The 23,760-nt window shown below is 38.5% G+C and overlaps 1 protein-coding gene across 2 annotated transcripts in view; it reads right to left on the bottom strand.

The window, feature by feature from the left end:
* Positions 1-21,594, bottom strand: part of LOC134137146 (collagen alpha-1(XV) chain-like) — a 157,164-nt gene extending 135,570 nt beyond the window's left edge. The window contains exons 1-2 of one of the 2 annotated variants that reach the window (XM_062569760.1): positions 21,251-21,594; positions 21,034-21,116 (exon numbers count right to left, since the gene is read on the bottom strand). In XM_062569760.1, coding sequence (XP_062425744.1) covers positions 21,034-21,116; positions 21,251-21,261 — 94 coding nt within the window. In that variant the 5' untranslated portion in view covers positions 21,262-21,594. The remainder of the gene's footprint in view (positions 1-21,033; positions 21,117-21,250) is intronic. The other variant, XM_062569759.1, reaches the window with a different exon arrangement.
* Between the last annotated feature and the right edge of the window lie 2,166 nt (positions 21,595-23,760).

The following is a 23,760-nucleotide window of genomic DNA, read 5'->3' on the forward strand; positions in this document are numbered from 1 at the left end:
TCCTAAGTGGGGCAGGACTGCACCAGAGATATCATGCTAGGACCATCCAGCACAGCTGAGAGATAGACATACCCTTCTACCATTTTATACCTGACAACATTTGGTGTTAGTACACCAGTGGTTGCATCATTGCTTCTGTGCAACAATTTCACATAATATGCACAGAAGAATGGCAAAGTAACATCCTGGACTAAAAGCCTAGATCAAAGGATCATGCCATATAATTACAATGCGCGATGAGAAAAGGATAACCACCTCATAACTGCTGTGAATCACTTCAACCGTGCAAAAGCAAGGAAGAGCTACTCACTGGTTTGCCCCTGGGCACATAATGAAGCCAGAGCTCCATACTGTATGTTAAAATCTGAATTCACCTCAATTAAAAAGGAGGTTCATGTTCAGAGCAGGGGCAGAAGTATTATCTTCCTGCTATTACAGTTGTAGATCTCATGCACTTAACTCTCCCTGCAACAATCCTGCTTCGAAGCCTCAGAGGTCTCCTCCATTTGTGAGCTGCCTTTAACATGACGAACTTGGATGTGGTCTCTGCCTGTGACATGCTTCAGCTGTGATGCAGCTGTGTCTGTGCCTAGCTGGGACCCTTTTGACCCAGCCCACGACCTTGACATACAGGCCTGACTTCTCTGCTTGACCCTGGACCTGCCACATTACTGTGGACTTGTCCGGTGGCCTGGACTGTTGGCTGAACTTGGTCACCATCAACAGATCTGCTCTGTGCATCTCACTTGGGTACAGTGGGACTGTGACCTTGCTGGAGACATCACTCATTCTGACTGTCTTGGTGTCATGGTTGGCTCCCAGCTCCTCTACCCCTGCAGAGCAGCCTGCCCTGGCTGCTCCCTGACCATCTACCTCTGTTATCATGAGAATAAGAATTATGTAAACATCTTTTTAGGTATACATTTAGACCACAGACTATTTATCCAATGACTGCTAAGTGAAGAAAAATTATGAATTAAAAAAAAAATAATGTAATTCAGCTATGGTGCCAAAAATATCTTATATTTAGAAAAATATAAAATGTGTTCTCTCCTACCAGGCTAATATAATGCCAAAAAGAATTTGTTAAAATAAGTGGCTCTTAGTCTTTAAAGGTCTCTTTGGATAATATTTAGTTGTGGGGGTTGAGTAGAAAGAATTATGCCAAACAATTCTTTGTAAGCTCCTGTAGCTGTAAGAGATTGCCTAATAAGATAAACACATAAGGATTTATTAGACTGATTAATATCACAAATAAGGTTGGAACAAACCTCTCTCCAGTAGTGTTTGATGTCTAGTTTGGGCAATACATTTTAGTAGTTCATCTATATTTGTTTCTGAACTCAAAATTATGAGAATTTAGTATAGACAATAAGTGTATACCTGTGCTATCTTTGGTTGCATTATAAGAATTTGCAGTCAATTAAGGAGTAAATATGTATTCATTCTCTTAATCTTCCCAGACATTTTTCTTAGTTTATTTGAGACTTGATCCTATAATCACTTAGGTACTTAATTAACTTTAAGTAGCTGCATAAGCCTCAGTTTCAGCAGGGACTTCTTGACTGCTTTAAGTTAAAAATGCACATAAATACCTAAGGATGGAAACCCTAAGTGATGTTCAGTGATTATTTGAAATTAAAGTGCTGTGTGTTTTCTGTGACATACACGTCTGTATATAGAGGGAATAACGCAGAAACAGAACAGTAAATCACAGCTTAGCTCACAAAGTCACCAAATATGATATTTTAGGAGTCAGGACAATATAGGACAGGAGTTTCTGGGCCTGAATATTTCCCCCCCACACACACACACAAAATACATTAAAGGCAAGTCTATCTGGCAGAAAAAAAGTAGTATTTCAAAATAACACTATAACTGAAGTATCTCCGGATAACAAATTCTATCTTGGAGCTAGACAAAGGAGAAATTCTCTTGCATATTCTTCTACACTGTAAAAATTAAAATGTGCATATCAGCAAATCATGAGAAGGCAATTGATCTGATGTACTGCACTGATCATGCTAATTAAAATTTTTGGCAGACAAAATTTTTTCGGCTCTTTCTTGACATATTTTTCCCCACTTAGGATCTGATTTTTCAAAAAAAAAAAAAAAAAAAGTTTGGAAAACAAAGGCTTTATTCTTTATATTAAAAATATTAATTTGTGCAGCAGTAGAAGGAGAATAATCCAGGAGCTAATGTCATAATAGCCACTGAATTAACAGATATGCCATCATCAGAATGGAGATATAGCCAGCCTCTGCCTCAGGCAGCTTGTGTTGTTATGTCATGGGTTTTGCAGGGCAAGAAATAGAATTGTGTTACTCACTTAATTCAAAATATATTTAAGTTACTGGAAAGCCATCCGTGGCCTTCTATGTGTGCTGGATCATACCTCAAGCACTCATGGGACATGCTGTGGTCCATCATGGCTCTCTGACCCCTATCCTGGATTTCACAAAACTAACTAGTGGTCTGAGGCTCATTCCTTTGAAAAGAGACTGTTCCAGATCCCCCTGCTGAGGATACTGTCTCCCCCATTCCTCTGCTAGACTGGAGAGTGGAGAGTATTTTACATGCACAGGATTATTCATTATCATGCTACACAACAGGGAATATGGTCCATGATGACACAGTATTTAGGATTAACGGAAGACAAGTCGGGAGGTTACTGAGTCCTTCCGGGGTAGATTGATGGACTATATGAGAGCTGACTGGTCAGCTACTATGATAAGCAAATGCCCAAAGGCCTCACCTCCAATGACTCTTTTAAGGTCAGGCTACAACAGCTGTAGAGAAAGACAACAAACTTTTGCAGTCAGCAGAGCTTCTGAGAGGAAAAAGAGCAGGGTAACACTTCAAAAATGTCTCACCTCCACCCTCCACCCCCTTAGAAGGGAGAACAGACAAGAGAGGTCTTTGTTCAACCTCAGGGTCAGCAGGACCATGAAGAAAGATGAATAGTCATAGGGTTATAGTGAGACATTCATGTTTCCATCTCCAAGTTCTTTTGCCAAAAGCCTTTTACAGAAAAGAAAGAAAAAAAAGAAAAAATGAAAGGGGAGGGGAAGGGTATATTCTTTGACTCACCTTTAGATGAAGATTTAAAGTGGAAAGAAGGTATTTCATTCCATGCAAATATTAGTTTTTGTGCTACTAATGGCAGAATTACTGTTAGTAGCCTAGCAGTTCTAAAGCTTGATCTAACAGACTTCAGAAACAGCAGTTGGATAAGAAAATCAAGCATGATCCAGGGCTTATAGTATCAGCCAGATTCAGTTCCCTGGTCTGTAATGTCCTTTTCTATGATTTTGTGAGCAAGTCAGTTACAGCCAGATTCATAAAGGTGCTATTTACAGTCTAGCTTTATGTTCGCTGTGGAAAATCACAGAAAAAAAGGTTAAAGGGACCTGTGGGGGTCACCTAGTTCAACCTGCTGCTCAAAGCAGGGCTAATGTGAGGAATCAGGTTGCTCAGGGCCCCAGCTTGCCAAATGCAGCATACCTACAAGGGTAGAGATCACATAACCTTTCTGAGCAATCACTTCCAGCACTTAATTGCTTCATTGAGAAGATTTTTTTTTCAATTTTCTAACCAGAATTTCATTTTTTACAAATTATGACTCCTCTTTTTTGTCCTTTTGCTCTGTTTTGTCCTCCGAGAAGAGTCTGGCTTGGTCGTGTCTACAACCCTCTCCTTCTGTAGTGAAAGCTGTAGTAGGTTTTTCATAACAGTAATAGAATATTGAAAAAGAGCAGTAAACTGGTAATCCAGCACCTTGCACCAGCAAGGAGAAAGAGGATGTAGCTCCTTAACAAAACTATGTGTCAAGAAAAGAATTCTTCAGATAATCCTTGCTTCAAGTTTCTAAACTGGACTGCGAGTTGTTCATTTTGGGATATCCCCAGAAAACATGAAGGTTGCCCTCAATCTTTAGGCTTTCCCCACCATGTACAAAAGGCATTTTAAGCAGTCTAACTCTCTGTGTAATGGTCGTTGTGCAGTATCTAGAGGATTATCTGAGGTCCTTCAAACAATTCATTTGGACTTCAAGAAAGCTACGGAGATTGGGGTGGAGATCTTGCCTGATCCTTGTGCAGATTCAAGAGGATGTGGAGAAATGTGCTGAATGTGTCCCTGCTTCTTCTGGTTTCTGAATGCAGTCTGCTCCTTCTACATCTTTTCAATGAAAAGGGCAGGGGACAAAGTGTTGGAAGCACTGAACTGTCCTGACTTCCTAAGCAAGGAAATAAACACTACCTACCAACTCACCTGGAGGATGATGCTCTTCTAATATACTGTCTTACATGACTTTTCCATCATGGCTTTGGCTCTGCAATGTTTGCATTGCACAGATATGCCTTTAAAGATTTATCCATAGTGAAGAGGAAACACAGCAGGACTAATATTTGGATAGTGGATAAAAACAATTTTGTTCATGACTAATAAAAATAAAATACAGAGGTTGTTTAAGAAATATTTTGTTAATATTTCTAAAATACTTCAAAATATGATTAGAGTAGATGGTAAAAGTTCTGATTATGACAAAGTATTCATCTAAATAATCTAGCTTTCCCATAGTTTCCTCAGGGGGTTGTACACTATTGTTCATTTACCAATTAAATTTTGTTCTGCTAACTGTATAGGGGGGAAGTAAGACACTAACTTCTTCTGAAGACTCTTTTGGGGAATTCTACAATCTGTATGTAAACAATATATCATGAAATAGGATACTCAGGTACAAGTACCTTCAGTATCTCACAGAGCTGCTAAGTATTTATTTAATACTCGTACAGTAAATACTGTGAGGTGTTTGAATTAACTCCTAGTTTAAGCAGCAATCTTTTCCTACCAAATATGTTTTTTTTTCCCCAGGAATAAAAAGCAACATTGATCAACACACACACACACACAAATCAGTTTTCTGAAGGGAAATATTTCAAGAGAAATGATGAAAACCTCCTTGTTGGACAATTCAAAGCTTGTGTGTGGGAAGCAGAAGCAGAGCTGCGACTATTCAGTTCTTTCTTTTCAGATTCTGCAACTGAAGTGTAAGAAGGGGCTAGAATTCTTTAGGCCACCAGTAGTACGTTTATTTCTCCAGTGGGAATGCATCCTTTAAATTTTAAGTATATTTGGATTTATACTGAAACTGCCCCCCCTTCATTGTTCTCACTTTACCAATGGGCTGGCACAACAGCCATGCAATACTCATTTGTCAGATCCACATGTCATGATAGATGCATCACTATATGTAGATCAAAAAAATCCAAAGATATAGCTAAACATGTAGACTCTAAATGCTGATTATAATATAAGGCCATCTTAGCATTATTTTGAGCTCAATCAAGTATTGCTATTTGCTAAAATTGTATGTAGTTATACATTAATATGCATTAATATATCAACTAATCATAGAATGCTAATTAAAAATTCAAAACTTTCATGTAAGAGTTTTTACATTAACAATATTGCACTGCAATAATCGATGACAATCTTAGGAAAGCTCATTTCAACCAAGAACCAGATTTCTTCAGCTAAGGAAACTTTCCTGTCATTGCATCTGCAAGGCATAGAACACAAAATTCAAACCATATGTTTTAAAACACATTTGCAGCTCATTTGAAAGAGATGAAATGTTTCTTTCTTTTTCTTTCTTTCTTTCTTTTTTTTTTTTTTTTTTTTTTTTACAGCAAATGGCTTGACAAGGTTAGATTTTTGCACACGCACATAGAGAAGTGCCTCAAAATGGCAGTTGAATGAACCAATGAATGGAACATTCATTGCAGATCAGTGGTTCCTCATGGCAAGTCATGAGCTGTGTTGGCTTGGCAAAGTGTTGAAACAGATGGAACTGTGACAGCTGGTGAAAAGCTGGAGACTAAGGATGTTTGTCCCTCTGAAAATAAGAAAGCATCATATTCAAAAAAGTGATGCAATATAGCAAGCTAGCACATAGCTGACCACATTGGGAAGGCAGAAATAAAGACTCCTACTTTGGAGAAACACTGTTCCCTCATACCTCACGCTGTTCCCTTACATCTCAATCTATGATGCAGCCAATGGACTGGTAAGGAGGATTATTGAGCCTGGTCAATGGATACTTTGATGTAAGGAATTCCAAATATTAGAGCATTCCCAGAAAGGACTAAGATCTTAGCCTAATTTTTCTCTCATAATTTTTCTCTCATTTCCTTCATCTCTACATATTTTGCTTTGTACACCACCGTATACATGGTGCTGCATAATAATTAAATAAACTAAGAGTACATTTGTTTTTGTTGTCCACAACAGCCCTTTGCCTCTTGAAGAAAGGCCTTCTAGGGAAGCATAACAAAATTGAGAAAGAAGTTTTCTGTGGAACGTTAAGAAACACACGGACAAGCAGAAATGGGTCTAAATTAACATTTTACAAGAAGCAACACACAGTACCATGTACACTTTATTATGGCTGTTAGTTATCTAATTAATACATCAAGCACATTATGATGCAATATATACATAACAGTGGAAAAAGGACTTGATACACTCTAACATCTACTTAGCTTCACTGTGACCTCCAAAGAAAAGAAAATAACACATCAGCAAAAATAAATAGTTCCTCCCTCCTCCACAAATAGAACTGCTCTCTCTAAGTGCCTGTTTTTCTCATCAAAATGTCTCTTGATCTTGCAACATGCAACAGATCTTAAAATGTACTCAGGGATCACTTTCAATTACAGGCCTGCACTATGCCTGAGATGGTCACATAAATTTATTCTGGTAGTTATTTCCATCAGAAAGAATTTTCAGCTTGGTTTATTTAGTTTTAACAAGGTAGTTCTGGCTTTTTCAGGACTGCCTTGAGCTTCTGTTCATCTTCTACCTATTCTTCCCAAGGACAAAAATGTCATCCATTATTTTGTAGCCCATAAAAACATACTATTTTCCAGCGAAACAACTTCCCTAAGTAGAACACAATATAATGACAGTCTGAGGAAATAGCACTTCCTAAAAAAGAAGCTGAATGCAACTAATAGATTTGATCTGAGGATTCAGGAACACTGTTGAAAAACCATGTGGGAAAATATCTGGATCAAGATGTCCTCCAGCAACTTCTTCCCTTGAAAGTATTTATTTTCCTTTTATTTAATTCTTGTATACATATGCCTTTGGATACATAAATGGAGGTCATATCATCAGGCTGACAATCTTTTGATCTCTTGTCACTCTTGCCACAAAACTTCTCTAACAGTGTTAATACATTTTTGTCTGCTCATATGGCACATACTCCACTGTCACTTGCAAAATAATGCAATCCAAATGGCTTACTCTAAGCTTCATCTTTCTCAGGCAAATAATGAACTTTTAGGAACCCTGATTTTATGCTCTATGTATGAAGTACTCTGGATCCTCACCTCACCCACTTGGAAAGCACTGTCCACATGTCAGTCTGGACTCAGAAACTTTTGTTGCCTGTTAGTTTTGGTTAGATTTGCCAAGGTCTAATTTGGGGTATCTTAGCTGTCAGAGTATCTTGTCTGAGATACTACTCACAATTTCATCTCTCATAAGACTCAGTTTACTCCCTGCTCTAGAAAATTGACTCTTTTGACACTGAAAAAGAAAACAAAACTCTAAAAATAAACTTGCTCTAAAGTATATAGTGACTAGTTGAAGCCTGTGACAATGAGAGGATCCTGCTGCTGAACTTTGGGGCTTTTTTGACACTACTATGTAAAGTTACATTAAGTTCCAGACCATTACAATAATATTGATAGATATAGATGCACAAATTTAGAAATCAAGTTCCTTTGTTCTGAATGGCACAGAAGGGCCAGTCTTGGTAATTCTTATCTGGATAATTTACTTGACAAAACCCCTTGAAACCTGAGCCTTAGAATGCTCAGCTGTCCTAGCCCTTATTCAAGCATTGGCATAATATCCTTCTATTCAAGGTAGGAAGTTAAATTATGGATAAGTAGACAGCTACATAGATGAGTATCTGGTTGGATGATTGGGCTCAAAGCACAGTGGTCAATGTGCCATATTCTACTTGGAGGCCAGTAACAAGTGGAATACCACAGGGATTTGTTCTAGACCTGTCCTGTTTGATATTTATCAATGACTTGAGGAGGCAACAGAACACATTCTCATCAAATTTGTGAATGACACCAAATCGGAGGAAATGGAAAGGGAGAATCAGGTGATATTCTCAGGCACAGGACTGCCATCCAGACAGACCTGGACAGGCTGGAGGAATGGGCCTACAGGACCCTGATGAAATTCAACAAGGACAAAGGTGAAGCCTCACCTGGGACAGAAGAATCCCTTGCAGGAATATAGGCTGGGGAGTGGCTCTGTGGAAAGGTACCTGGGGGCACTGGTGGACAGCAAGCTGAACATAAGCCAGCTAGTATGCCCCAACAGCAAAGGCCAACAGAATTGTCAGATGTGATGACAGGATCACAAACAGTAGATGGAAGAAAGAGATTATTCCCCTTTACCTGGCATTTCTTAGACCACATCTGGAATACTGCATCCTGTTTGGGGTCCCTCAATACACAGAAGACATCAATAAACTGGAGCAAGTTCAGCAAGAATGACCGAGAGAGTCAAGGGATATGGAGTACATGCCTGTCAGGAGAGACTGAAGGACCTGGGCTTGTTCAGTTTGGAGATGAGGAAGATTTGGGGTACCTAACAGCCACGTTCCAATATCTGTGAGGAGGTTATCAAGAAGGCAGAGCAAGGATCTTCACAGTGGTGCATGGTGGGAAGAAGAGAAACAATGAGCATACACTGAAACAAGGGACATTCTGACTGGATATAAGGAGAGACTTTTCACCATGGAGACAGTCAAGTATAGGAATAGGTTGTCCAGAGAGGCTGTGCATTCTCCATCCTTTACAGTTTTCATGACTATACTAGATAAAGCCCTGAAAAACGTGGTCTGACCTTATAGTTGACCCTGTTTTGAGCAGGAGTTTGGATTAGATCATCTCCTGAGGACTGTTCCAACCTGAACTATCACGTAATCCTAAGAGTGTGAACTATTGTGAACTAGCAAAATATGTCACACAAGAAGGCTAATCTACTCAGTCATTGCATTACTTCTGCCCCTCCTACCCCAAACAGTGTCACACACCCTTCCCAAAAAGAAACATACAAAGTAGCTGCTATGTTAGGTTGTTTAACTACTTTCTGTACTACTAAAGTACTATAAAAACATAGAGAATTCAAGAATATATTTAAGTCCTCATTGTGTCAAACTGTCACCAGTTTCCAGCTCTGTTATACACAGTTGGATGCTAGAAGAATATTGCATCAGTGGATAATCTCACTGACTCACTAAATCATGATTCAAAACCTCTATACTTTGTTGTGAGAGCTGTTGAATTGGACTAGCCAATAACCCGCTTACATATGCTCTTTTAATCAAGCATAGTCAGATTCAGTTTCTTCTGTTCTGCAGGAATCCAGATGCCTCCCACAACAGTCTTCCCACTGCACTTGATTACTGTGTTGTTTTATGGTCTTTGGCCATTCTAGCTGTCCCTTTTTTGATGGTAACGAACACCAACAAAGTCCATCAATTATGCAGCAATGAAGAGTGCCACCATTATTCAGAATAATCCTAAAATAGTGGTTTTGTTTATCTGCAATACTAATTCCTCTCTTTCAAATGCTTTGGCTTCATTTCCCCTTCCCCATAAGCTCCACTGTGATAAATGCATAGACAATCCCATGAGATTTTCTGTTACACTTCCATTTCTTGATTTTTGAAATCTTCATTATATTTAGTAGTATTCCTCACATCTGAATGAAATAAGTAGTGGTGGGACAGAAAGCAGCAAATCAGAACACAGAGTGTTTTAGTATTAAGTATAAGGAATGCAGATACTTCTTACAGCATTTTCTTCTTCAGCAAAGTGGAGAGCAGGGGGAGAACCATGGCTTGCATGATTTTCTTATAAAACTGTGAGTAAACAATAATACAGCTTTCAACTAGTTTTAAGATTCCAGTCTTGTTTTAAATTTTACAAGATTATTTTCAACTCATTGAAGAGACTTCCTGAACTGAGCCACTTCAGTTGCCTAAAATTGCAAGTGTTATATTTCATAGAATAATTGAGGTTTGAAGGGACCTCTGGAGATTGTCTAGTCCAGCCCTGCCGCTAAAAGCAGGGACAACTACAGCAGGTTGCTCAAGGCCTTGTCTAGTCAGGTTTTGAATATCTTTAAGGGTACAGACTCCATAACCTCTCAATAAAACTACCCTTACAATTAAAAAGTTTGTTCTGATATTGAAGTGGAATTTCCCATATTTCAATTTGTGCCCATTGCCTCTTCACTTTTCACTGGATACCACTAAGAAGAGTTTTGCTTCATCTTCTTTACTCCTTCGCATCAGATGTTTATACACATTGATAAGATTCCCGGATCTTTCTTGAAGCTAAGCAATCTCACCTCTCGCAATCTTTTCTCCTAAATCTGATGCTCCAGTTCCTTAATCATCGTAGTGGCCCTTCACTGGACTTACTCCAGTGTGTCCATATCTTTCTTCTACGGGGAAGCCTAGAAGTGGACACAGCACTTCTGATGTGGTCTCTGAAGTGCTGAGAAGAGGGGAAGAATCATCTTCTCAACCTGTGGGCAGACTCTTCCTAATGCAGTCCCATGTGCTGTTGGTCTTCTTTGCCACAAGGGCACATTGCTAGATCATGGTCCATTTGTTGTCCGCTGAAACCCCTTTTCCTTTTGTGAAGAGCTGTTTTACAGCCCAAGAGCCTGCGGCCTGTACTGGTGCACAGGGTTATTCCTCTCCAGGTGCAGGACTTTACATTTCCCTTTGTTGAACTTAATGAAACTTATGTTGGCCTGTTCCTCCAGCCCACTGAAGTCCCTCTGAATGGCAGCCCTAGTTTATCACTAACCCTCTAGTTCATCAGCCACTCTTCTCAGTTTTGCATCACTAGCAAACTTACTGAGGGTGCACTCTGTATGATCATCCAGGTCATTAATGAAGATGTTAGACCATGTTGACCCCAGTATCCACTCCTCAGGTACAAAACTAGTGACAGGCCTCCAGCTGGACTTCATGCTGCTGACTAAAACTCCTGGAGCCCAGCAGTTCATACAGTTTTCCATCCATCTCACTGTCCACTTATCTAGTCTGTACGTCATGAGTTTGTCAATGAGGCTATTAAGGTAGACTGTGTTGAAAGCCTTGCTCATATCAAGAAGAACAATATTAGCTGCCCTCTTCTCATTCACCAAGCCAGTTGTTTCATCGTAGAAGGCTAGGAGTTTGCTCAGGTGTGATTTCACATCCATAAAACCATGCTGACTATTTTTAATCCCCTTCTTGTCCTTACTAGGTTTGGCAACAATTTCCAAGATTATTTTGGCTCCATCACTTTCCCAGGTGAGGCTGCTCACCTTATAGATACCTGGATCCTCCTTCTTGCCCTTCTTGAAGATAGGATTGACATTTGCTTTCTTCCAGTCCTGAGGAGCCTTCCAAAGGTAATCAAGAGTGCTCTCACAATAGCACTGGCCAGCGTCCTCAGCATTCTGGGATGTTACCCACCAGGTCACATGGACTTGTGTATGTCTAATAAATTTAAAAGTTCCCTAATGTGATCCTCCTCTACCCAGTGTAAGTCTTCATTGCTCTGGATTTCCCCACTGATCTCAGTGGCCTGGGATTCTTGAAGGCAAATATTACCAGTAAAAAATGAGATGAATAAGATGTTGAGCACATTGTTTTCTTCCATGTGCCATGTCACCACCCCTGCCCTATTCAGCAATAGAAGTTAAAGCTACCTGAGTAGTTAAAAGTTAGAAACTGATCACAGCAATAAGTGAATTCAGTAGCAGCAGTGGAGGAAGACTTGGTGTCATAAGAACAAGATACCCAGTGTAACGCAGAGAAGACTAGGGTGCATGGCAATAGCTGTGATGTAACACAGCCCAGAAACTAGGATCAACAGGAGAATGACATGACCTCAGGATCATGGTTTGGCACCACATCTCAGAGAGGATCTGCAATGCAAGAGCATGCTGTTCCAACAGAAAGGATGTTGTACAACTGAGGTAAGGAAGATAATGCATTTTTACAATTCTTCCATTCTGTTTATATTACATAGCAACATCCAGTAAGTTTCGAAAAAAGGCTAGATCACATCTGCTTAGAGGCCTTTTTTTTTTTTTTTTTTTTTTTTTTTTTTTTTTTTATGGATCTCTGATTAGGGTAAGTCTCTAGGGGGGATGTGAATGAGAGAGCTGAGGCTGTAGAAGCATTTACTATCTAGCAAACAGGCAGTTACGCTATATACTGTAATATTCCAGCATTTTCTTGCAACCTCCAGCATGTGTGTCACTTGAATACTAAATAAAATGAACTGGCCAGAACTTTGTATTACCAATATTGTAATTTCTATACTGAAGATATAGGTGTGAGACTGAGAGTTTCTCTTGATTGTGGAGGTCAGTTATTCATGGAAGAAGGGAGTAAGAGGGAAACATGAAGAAAATGATGTCCTTTGTACATTTGATGTCAAGCTGCACAAATTAGTAGTTGAGGGTCTGGAATTATTTTTAAGTCATATCAGGAAATGCATGGTTTTACAGTTTTGTTTCTTTTACTTTTATTCATTCAGGGTGCTTTTCAAACTAAAGGTTCCAGCATTTAGAAAATGTCTATCAAATAGCATTCCTATCAAAAGGAGTGCTATTCCTGCACTAAAAACATTAGAACACCTGTGCTCATGAGATTTGAATCTGAGAAAAAGTAGCATATCTTTTCAAATATGTGCATTCTAGCAGAATAGAATAGCTTATTAAAGCCTTAATTAAAAAAACAAACAAGCAACCACTTCCTGGATTCAGTGTTTTTTGCACCCTACCATCCAAATGCAATTGATAAAGTCTAGCTAGAATAAGCTTAGATAAAATAAAAAGGATGACATATTTAAAACATAGAACTCACCCTCCAGTAAGAAGATAAATAGGCACAAAGGATTTGGACCTGGAGCACCCCTTTTAATGGAGAAATTATGTCCAGTAACAGATGCTTGCTAGACAGAAAAACTCTTGGGGACCCCCCTTTTCTGGTGTGGAATACAAAACTCTTGGAGAGCTGAGATAAGACATTCTCTCCTACCCACAGTGCATGACTGGACCATTATAATAGCTCGGAAGATGCTGATGTGGGTAGAATAAAACAGAATTTTTAGCTAGTATAGAACAGCTTTACATGTGATGAGACATGCTCTGTATGCGTGCTGTAAGAGCATGGAACAGCTCGATGCACCATTTGTATACTGTTACGCATGCCTGGTGTATATGGCAAAGTCTTAATTTCACCAATAAGAAATCCAAAGCACCAAAAGAAAGTGACTTATTTGGTTGGATAGACTCTAAATTGCTGACTACATTAAACTCACATTAATTGTGTGGGTCAGTCAACTGGGACAAGATTGTTTGGTGACCTAGAAATATTTGTGGTAAATAGACATTCTCTTTTAAATATATGATATTAATTAAATCCTTTGAAATAAGGCAGCTAGATTTCATCAAATGTATTACACAAGTCACTGTCTTTCTGGCCAATGTACAGTGCTCAAATTTGCAAAGTTCCTGCCTGGGTTTGGTCAAATGTGATAGACCACTATGGATTCCATTATAGTGGTTATCACATTTGACCAAAAAAAAAAAAAAAAAAAAGGGGGGGGGGGAGTTGCTCACTCACAAAAGCAAAGGGGAAGAAAGCACAGTGAAAGGGAAAAGTGGCCTCCAAATAGAGTATTTTATTTGGAAATCAATGTGTTAGGATAAGAAACAAATAAGAGTAATTTATAAGAGTAATTTCTTTGGAAGACTTTGAATATCCCAGATGTAAATACGGCAGTCAATAACATATTATACAAAAAGGAATAAAAGAATTATTTTAGCAGAAAAAGAAGAATATTTGGAAGTCAGACTCCCTTTCATATCTATCTCAATTGAGTGAGTCTCTTGGAGCACATACAGGGATAGCGGAAAAGAGGATACAGCTTTAAACTCTTTGCTGGCTAAGTCCTTGGAACGTCTATGCATCTTTTCAAGCATGTGTCAACTTGCCTTATACTATACTGGGGATCCAAATCCAAGCTTATTAAGTAGTCTGAATTAGAAAACAACACTCCACTCTCCTGCCCCTGCAACCTCATGCACATCCAGGATCAAAATTCTCCCCTTCTTATCCCCGTGCTCCCAAATGTGATGGGAAAGCTCCCAGAATAAAGTTTCTTCTATGAATTCTGCCAAGAACATAAAAATATTGAATTTAAAATATCTTATGACGCATGAAAAACAAAATTAGAATGACTATTCAAAGAGCAGGAGAGAACATCCGCCAATTTCAACAAAAAAACCTGTAGATCATTTATGACTTCAGACCTTCCCCAAATCAGCTCTGTAGGACTACACTAACACATTCAACTTCAGGACGTGGCATTGCCTGTCTCCTGGCATTCTGAAGAGCTAATCCCTACTACTGCTCCATTTCAGTGAGTCTGGCAGTGGAATTCATGCATATTGCCACAATGCCTACCATGACAACCACTCTAGACCACTCATTAACTTTTCAGGAAACTCACGGTGGAAGATTTCTCTGTGTGTTTTCTCCTCTTCTCCATTAAGGCGGAAGAAAGGACAGTAAGCCTGATTGTTCTCAGGTGGAAGAAAGGAGGGGAAAGAGTAAATCTGAACCCCTTCTTTGACTTTCCACCTCTAATTGTCTGACTTAAATTTTACCTTTTCCTTGGCTCCTACACCTCCCCTCCTACATTTCAGCTTTTTTATTTTTTCATTTTTTTTTCTTTCCCCGAGGATGTTTTGTTCATCTATTCATTTGTCAGGAAACAGCATCTCTCATTGGGCTTCATCAACAGAGATCTAGTAAATTATCATCTTTTTTGTACTTTTACTGACCCCTTTTTGGAAGATCCTTTAAACAAAGAGACATAAGATCTAGAGGACTAGTATTAAGAAGATATTATGTGTTTTCTGCACACTGAAGCTTGTGGTTGGTTCCAATGCAGATAGAAACACAATATTAAATGAGACCTCAGATTTCATGGGTAGAACTTGGGTTTGTAATAAAAAAGAGATCTACTCTCCTCATGGTCTAAACAGGACCCAGCTTTCAGGAGAGATTTGTGTTTTAAAGACAAGCTGAAGTTGGTTTCAGGCTAGATTAACAGTTATGTAATGGGAGTCCAGTAGACTCACAAGGGGCCCGAGCCAAAATCTAGTCTACAAGGGCTCAGACCTTCCCGTTTCCATGTTACATTATTGAAAGGGCAGCTTGCAGCTGAAATCCACATTTGAGTCTATGTTCACCTGCATGGCAGCTGAGCCAGAAGAAAGGAAGTATTTCTGTAGGGTTTTTCACAGCACAGCAGGTCCTTCAAACACAATTTAGTGGCAAATGCATGCAATATTGAAATGATAAGTTCTACTTAGACCATGGAAACAACTGCTTGCTGTAAGCATCTATTGTTACCAGGAAGCCTTGAGAGAGGAAATGAAGACTGCCACTATATCCACCCCAATTGGTTTCCCCTTCAGGAAAGGCCAAAAGGATCTCCTGCTGCCTGATAGAGTAGTTTAGCAAACTTGTTGTTTAATGTCCTGGAAAATTAGTGTTTGGAGAGTGTTGCAGCTAAAACTAATCCGTTTAGAAAAGTGGCCAACAGCACAAATTTACTAACTCCAGTCTGTTCTACAGGTGTTATCAACAACTTCAGTTGTACATGCAGATGATGCCAGCTGACCCCAACTGTTTTTCTACAGTAAATTATATTTTGTTTAGAAAGGCATTTTAACAACTGTGAAATCATGCTCAAATCTGTACTAACAGCATACACAACAGCTGGTAACAGCTTGAAGATGCCTCCGAAAGATACATAATGGCTTGTCCAATTTAACTCCAGTGCAGTTTGACGATATCCAAATGTTCAATATGAAACAACAGGATATAGTGGCATCTAAGTTATCTTTATAAACTACTGTGCTCCATGCAGATCAGCATTAATGTAATTATGCTAGCAAATTGTTTAGCAAATAATAGAATGGACAATTCCTATCACTGCTTATGTCAGAGTGTGCAAATTAAACATGAAAAGTATATAGACTAATTACTAGATAGAAACAAGTTTTTAAATGTATTAAATACAAAAAGCACAGACAGCAATTACTAGGTAGAAATAAATTTTTAAATGTGAGAGTGACAGAGCACTGGAACAGGTTGCCCAGAATGGTTGTGGAGTCTCCTTCTCTGGAGATACTGAAGGCCCGCCTGGTTGTAACCCTGTCTAACATGCTCTAGGTGACCCTGCTGAGCAGGGTGGTTGGACTAGATGATCTCCAGAGGTCCCTTCCAACCTTACTGATTCTATAATTCTATGATATATTTACACTTATTGTGTTGGTTCAACAGAAAAAGAGGTCCAGTTTAGCTATTTGTATGCATCACACAAGCTGATCAAAGCCCACTGACAGTCAATAATTCAGAATTCCTTCCTTAAAATCAATGGGTCAGGAGTGCAAAGTTTCTGTCAACAGCCTAATGACAGCCATGATCAGAGAGCAAAGGAAAGAGACAAATATTTACTTTCTATAAACTGCTGCTGAGCATGTTATTTAGGGCAAGAAAGTGCTGTTCAGCTTGGCTAATAATGAAACCCAGATGTAAATAAGAAACAGGTAAAACATTTTTTAGAGAATATAAACATAATACAAACTGTAGAACCGCATACATTCAAGCAATTCATCTTCTATATATGTCAAAAAAAAAAGCATTAATAGGATTTGATTGCCAAGAACTGAACAACAGATAGCCTGTCACATGGAAGATTAAATACAACTTCTTCAAAAGACTAGAGCAAACTGCTCGGAGGACAGAAAGCAGCCATGAATAATCAAGGTTATGTTATCAAGGGTACTTAAAGGCCAAGTATTTGCCCCAAAAGGCAGTACTAGATAGAATAAAACAGACTAAATTTTTATGTATGGATAAATATATGCCTAATTGGCATTATAGCAAAGGCGATATGCTGAGACAATATATTAGGACACCAACATATCTTTAAAAATCCCACAAACCGAAGCAGAAGAGGATATTACATTTGTAAAATTTTCATGAACACATGAGAAAAACCTCAAAAGCTCTCCATAGTTCCAACAATATTACATTTGGGGAAAGAGGAAGGAAAGGAGGGAAATATTTTATTCCCTGCCTTTTTGTGCACATGCTAGCTGTAGTGAAAAGGACTAAAATCTTTCCCCAAAAGCTAGTAAAAATTCAGAATTCTAACTCACAAGAATTGTTAAGATGCCAGAAAGCCTATTCATTTTCACTCCAATATAAAATCCAGATATTCTTAGGAGTTTTTATGAAACAATGACCAAAACCCATAAATTTTCAGAAAATAAAACAGTATTTTAAAATTAGGAATCAGAATGTTTCAATTTTGCTTATATTCTGTTGCAACATACGGCTGGATCTCCTAATCATATAACAGATATCAAAATTTATTTTAACAAAATAGATGTCAGTTTAGTCAAGAAGAATTTTCAGTTGGCATTATGAATTAGTCACTCATGATTTTAAATATAAGGTTCTAAATATTCTCTTTTATTGTCTGTCCTATTTTAAAATGCAAGCAATAGTCAGACATTCTGGGACTTAGAAATGAAGGCACCTCTTCTACTGAATCAAAAGTCCCAACATAATTAAAAAAAACAATAAAAAGCTGTCTAATCTATATCTAATCTAGTGAAACCCTGAAGTTCTCAAACAATATCAAAATTTGCAACTGAACTTTTCTCTTACATTTTCCTTCCTCTCTTTCAGTTTCTTTCCTCTTCACCTATAGGAATTGTCCAGAAGTATATAATTTCCTCAAGAAGAAGAAGGCTTGGTCAAAACCCTTTTCTCTTTAGGAAACTGATCAAAATTTTCCAATCAATCTTACTAACTTCTCTCACAAAGGCATGACAGAACTGCAGCCCTCAGACAGCAAGGCAGGGCTGTTGCTGCCTAATCACACACCAGTAAGCAGATCCGCTGGACCTCACTGAAGAGATTATCTGATGGGTGGAGGCCAAGATGACAAACTTTTCTCCTCTAAAAATCTCTAATTGCCATTGCTTTGTCTTCAGGTTAGTAGAAAATAAGTTATTCCTTTCCTATCTCTTGTTAGATAGTAGTAATTTAATCCAGGAGGTTTTTTCTAACATTATTTAACCAGCTCAAGAACATCTCAAGCTCTTTTTTTCTCTTGCATACACCCTGGCAGTATGGCAAAAGAGACTTACACCATTCATCCAAATGTTCTTTTACTCATATCCAGTTCCTCTTGTATAGAATGGCCCTTTAAGAGTTATAAATAACCATCCACTTTAATAACAGTGGTAGAATAACAAAACATATCTGCTGGAAGAATGTGTAATGTAAAACAGAGTTTACACACCTTATTCTACCAGGTAGCTTTAAGGTCTGCATATTTCCTTTTTCCTTCCTTTCTTTCAGTAAGATTTTTCTTTTTTTTTCTTTTTTTTTTTCTTTTTTTTTTTTTTTTTTTTAACATAGAGTAGAGAGGACATGAACTTACAAGCAGAACATGTCTAATTCATTACTAAGAAATAAGGTTGAACAGATCAGCTTGCAAAATGTTTCCTGACCCAAGACTAGGCTGTGGCTTTCAGCTGTAGATGCCTTAAAGTGAGAGAGGAGAGGTCAGCCACAGCACATCAATATTCAGGGCTAGAGAATCCTGGAAAGCAGTTACCTTAAAGGAGACAGTGACAAAAAGGAACTTTGGATCAGTCATTAGTTTAGCAGCCAAAGGCCTGAAGACCAGAGAGTCAATTAACCTCCCTGTGTCTCAAACATGAAACCTCATCTTAAATATCCCATTTATTTCTGTGCATTCTATTACTGTAAGAAAGTGTGGGGGAAAAATCCAGAGGTTATTTGTGCAATGGATGGACTAGAAGAGTTGAAGTATATGCCTCATTACTATCCAGCAGTTGCAGAGAGTATTTATATTCTTCATATATTTACAGCACCAGAAAGAAAGAAAGATTATTCCTATTTCCCTATTTCTAGCATTCAACACTTCATAATATGATTTCAAGGAAAGGAAACTTTTAGACCAAGCATCAGGAAAATATTGCTTATAATATAGTCCTGTGTTGAGGAATAGAAACCACGAGCCCTCTATTTTGTGAGGCAGTTAAAAATCAGACTAACACAATTCTAGTAAACATTTTGAAACAAGGACTTCTTCATTAACAGAAAAATGGTTATACGTGCTCAGATCAAAGACCCTGTCAGGCTCTGCCTCTGATGGTGGCAGCAGCAAATGCCTAAGGAAGAATATTAGGCCAGGACAAACATGCAGTAACACTTTCCCAAAACAGTCTCCAAGTCTCCAGCAACCTAAGGAGACCTGCAAAATCCCACATGTAGTGGGACTGAGGTTAGGAGTCATTCCAGCATTAACAAGATGTTGCATAGGAAGAAGCTGTCCCATATTGAAGGAGAGATTATCTTTCCCACTCCTGACTTCTGAGCTTGCTTTCACAGGACAATCTCTTTAAGGAACCGAAGTTTCAAGTAACAGAAACTGACACAGACTCATCAAAAAAGAAGCTGTATGGCAAATCAAAATTTCTTCTATTTATCCCTGTACCTACAGTAGTTGGTAAGATCCTGTTTATTAATTTTTATGTGCCAAACGTTCAGTTCCACTGTCCAGTCCACATCATTCATCAGTTAGAAAAAATCATTTTCCTATAACGCAACAAATGTATCTCCATGGTGTTTTCAATATCTTGTATTTCTGTCACTATTCGGACATACGTATAACATTTCCCTCTTTCTCATTGCTCAAATAAAAATCAAAACATTTTCACCTGGTGCAACAAAGGTATCTTCATGGTATATGCTATATATTGCATTTGTCTCCATTTTTTTTCCTTAATTAATTAACTCTAATATAGTAATTCTATTTGTCATCTGCACTTACAGCATTTATTAGTAATTACTAATCTGTGTTTTTTTCTCTTGCTGAAATTAGTATCTTTGGCTATTAGATATGCCACCTATTCTTTGCCAGTATCAGTTGAAATGGGAAAAATGTCTGAGTAATGTTAAAGTCTTCACATTCAATATCTACTTTCCCCTTGAATAGATTTCTAATGCTCCTATCACTGTAGTTGTCTAGGTGATATTTTGCATAACAAATTCACAGTTCGTTTTTCTCTGAGTATAGTCCTAAACTCTTCCTAATATCAGTATCACTGCCCATACTGGAAAACTAATATTTGAAACACTTTCACTTTTCTCAAAATTGCATGTAAACTTTTAAATCAGTGCTGTCTCTCTTACAAGAAATTTGAGGCTATGCTTTCCAGAGATACAGCGACTTGGCTGTGTTACAAGAGCATATGTTTGATAATTCACCAAAAGGCCATAAAAGCTGTGCTGGTAAAACTAGACATTTAATGTTAACTCAAGAGATGTGAAAATCACAATTTGCTCAGATGCTTTTCAAGGGAAATCTCTGCACACAGAGAAAGCATCCCGTCTGTGTCTTTGCAGTCACAGCACGCTTGGCACATTCCTGATACAGCCACCATGATGCATACCTGTATTCTAAACACTTTCTGCTACCTCTTTCTGAATTCACACTTCCCAGAGCGTTCAGTATTCTCCACTTCTGCTGATCATTACACTCTGAAGCAACACTGAGAGAGCAGACAGGCAGATATGCTGCCTTATGTCTGGGGATCAGCCTTATTTACTTTTTTTTTTCCAGAATGAATGGCAATTTAAGCTCTTAACTTGCAGCAACTTCCCTAAATGAAACAAACAATAGCAAGCAGCAGAGGCAATGAAGAGCTGGAATGTACAGTATCTATCCATATTAGGAAAGCTTATTTTAAAACAACCTCTGACTCTTATTTTATAGAAGTGTTTTGGAGAAGTCTTACCTTCTATGATCTGAGTGGCTGAACCAACGTGGACTGACAAGCCTAAGAGCAGTAGTAGCAAGTCCCAGGTCCACCAGGCATGCCTGGAGCAGGTGTACCAAAAAGTGAGGAAGGGAGGGAAGGAAAGAAAAAAGAATGAAACCGAAGAGTGTAATGCAGAAGCACAAGGAGGGAGGGGGGGAAAGGAAGGAGAAAATTCAGAAGTGAGAGTTCTTACCATGAGAGCATTTTTTGAAAGTCAATTGAAAGACTTCAAGTCAGAAAGAAGTTCAGTGAGCATGAGTTATATGCTTATGAAAATAAGAAGTTAATAAAAACTGGAGCCTGCTGTTCCTGCTTCAGCGTCTGGGCACAAGTGGAACAAAGGCAGCTCTCAGGCTCCCTTTCGGTGACTCACTGCACTTCCCTGCTCCAGCTCTGAAATTCGACTCCGGATAGACTTTCCTGCCAGACCACTGCCTAAAACTTCCTCCTTTATTCATCGAGGGACACCCCTTGTTGCCATATATCATCCCAGTGCTATCATTATCTGGTCTTGCCAAAACTACCGTGCGCCTTGGTACATCACAGCGCAACCTCTCCAGCTTCCCTTTTCTCCTCTGCTTCCCACCTATTACCTCCACTCACTCACCCAATAAAATGCGACTTCCAGCGTCCTCCCATCCAGCATCCCTGTTTGGCCTGAAGAAGAGAAGACTAAGGGGGGGATCTTAAGTCTGTAAGCTCCTGAAAGGAGGGTGTCAAGGGGATGGGGCTAAACTCTTTTCAGTTGTCCCATGTGACAGGACAAGAGGCAATGGACAGAAATTGAAGCACAGGAAGTTCCGCCTGAATGTGAGGAGGAATTTCTTCACTGTGAGATTGACAGAGCACTGGAACAGGTTGCCCAGAGAGGTTGTGGAGTCTCCTTCTCTGGAGATATTCAAGGCCCGCCTGGATGCAACCCTGTCTAACATGCTCTAGGTGATCCTGCTTGAGCAGGGTGGTTGGACTAGGTGATCTCCAGAGGTCCCTTCCAACCTTACGAGTTCTGTGATTCTGTGATTCTATAGCCAATATTATGCATTTTCACATGGAATGTGACATATCTCTGGTTATTTTAACTAGACCTTAATACGAGCAAGTTTTTAAGACGTAAGTAGGACAGAGCGGTGACAATTAAACAGCAACATATACTAGGTACTGCTTCACAGTTCTTTTGTTACCTACAGAGACACTTCTAACCCCATCCTTTTTTGTGACATATTTCCTAAGTCTATTTATAAATAGGAATCTATTCACAAAGATTTACATCCTTAATGTAACTTGAAAGTATGTATCTGCCTCAGTGGCTACATATACGTGTGTCTGCTATAGAGATCCTGCAGCTAAACATTTCTAATAGTTTCCATTGAAAGTGTTATTTCACCTCTCTCTCCTAACTTTATGAAAAGTCTTTTTTTTTTTTTTTTTTTTTCCCAAAGAATGTAGTTCCTCATAGCCAATTCCTGCTCAAGGAAGAAGTTCTGAAAAAAAAATAAGCTTGAGATTGATCGGATAATTTTTAACTCATAAAACTTTTAGCAAAGACAGCGATTGTCAATTTTTTGATTGGAGCACAAAGGAACCAAAATATGGATTTGCCGAGCCTGGAAAACATTGCATGTAGAAAAGAACCCCTAGTTTCTTGATGTATTTGACTAGAAGGTGCTGAAGATGGCTTAAAGACATTCAAAATTTTAAAAAGCTGAGTTACCTGGAATGGGAGGAAACTAACAAAATAATGAAGCGAAAAACCCAAGCAATCTGCAGAACTAAGAAGATTTCATTCTACAATGACTAAAATGCTTGTGTTTTGGGTTTGGGGATTTTTTTTATGAGGAAATTCACAGCTTAGGGTTCTAAAAGCAAGAATCCTGATTCTACCCCAGACTCCCACTGTAGATTAGAAATGCCACCTAGTTCAGCTCTCTTCAGGTGTATTTTTAGTTGAGCCCCATACCAGCAATATTCACACCCATTTTCTGTTTAGTGATGAGGAAGCAAGAGATCAAAATATCTTTTAGTCATGTTTCCTGTTATAAACAAACAAACTTTTTTATTTTCCTCAAATGACCAGCGACCCCACTCATCTTGTTCCATAATACTATATCAGGGCAAAAAAATAAAAAAATAAAATGCTTCTTCATTCACCTTCTCCATACTCAGCTCTTTCTTTCCTCTCTTCCTAAAGTTTCTCTACTGTTATTGCCTGCAGCAGTACTACTTGTTAGAAACAATGTTTGCAACATTTGTGCAAACCATATACCAGAAGTATTTATTTTATGCCTTCATTTAGGACATCAGATATGCCAGGGAAAGTCTTTTAAGAGAACTTGTAAAATACATATATTCACAAGTCAGGCTCAGTTTTCTAGTTCTTTCACGTAGCCTTTAGTAATAGATGTCAAGAGCCATTTTTAGTCCTGAAAAACTATTTCTAACATTTTTTTATTGTTTATAATTGGACAACTTTTTCCTCTGACTTTAGAAAGCCTGTAGAAAAAAGGAAGTACCATCTCTCCTTCCACTGCAGCAACTACACTGTTCATGCACATGAAATACATGAAATACTACTGAGAAAGCCTTTAGTTTCTGCTGGATATTTTAAGGTGGATGTCTGACCAATCCTGAATATTTTTAGAGCAACTGGATAAAGGAAAGGAAAGGAAAGCTTATTCTTGACCCCTGCATTCCATTACACTTAAA

The sequence above is a fragment of the Rhea pennata genome, chromosome 2 (assembly GCF_028389875.1).
Source record: "Rhea pennata isolate bPtePen1 chromosome 2, bPtePen1.pri, whole genome shotgun sequence".
NCBI lineage: Eukaryota > Metazoa > Chordata > Aves > Rheiformes > Rheidae > Rhea > Rhea pennata.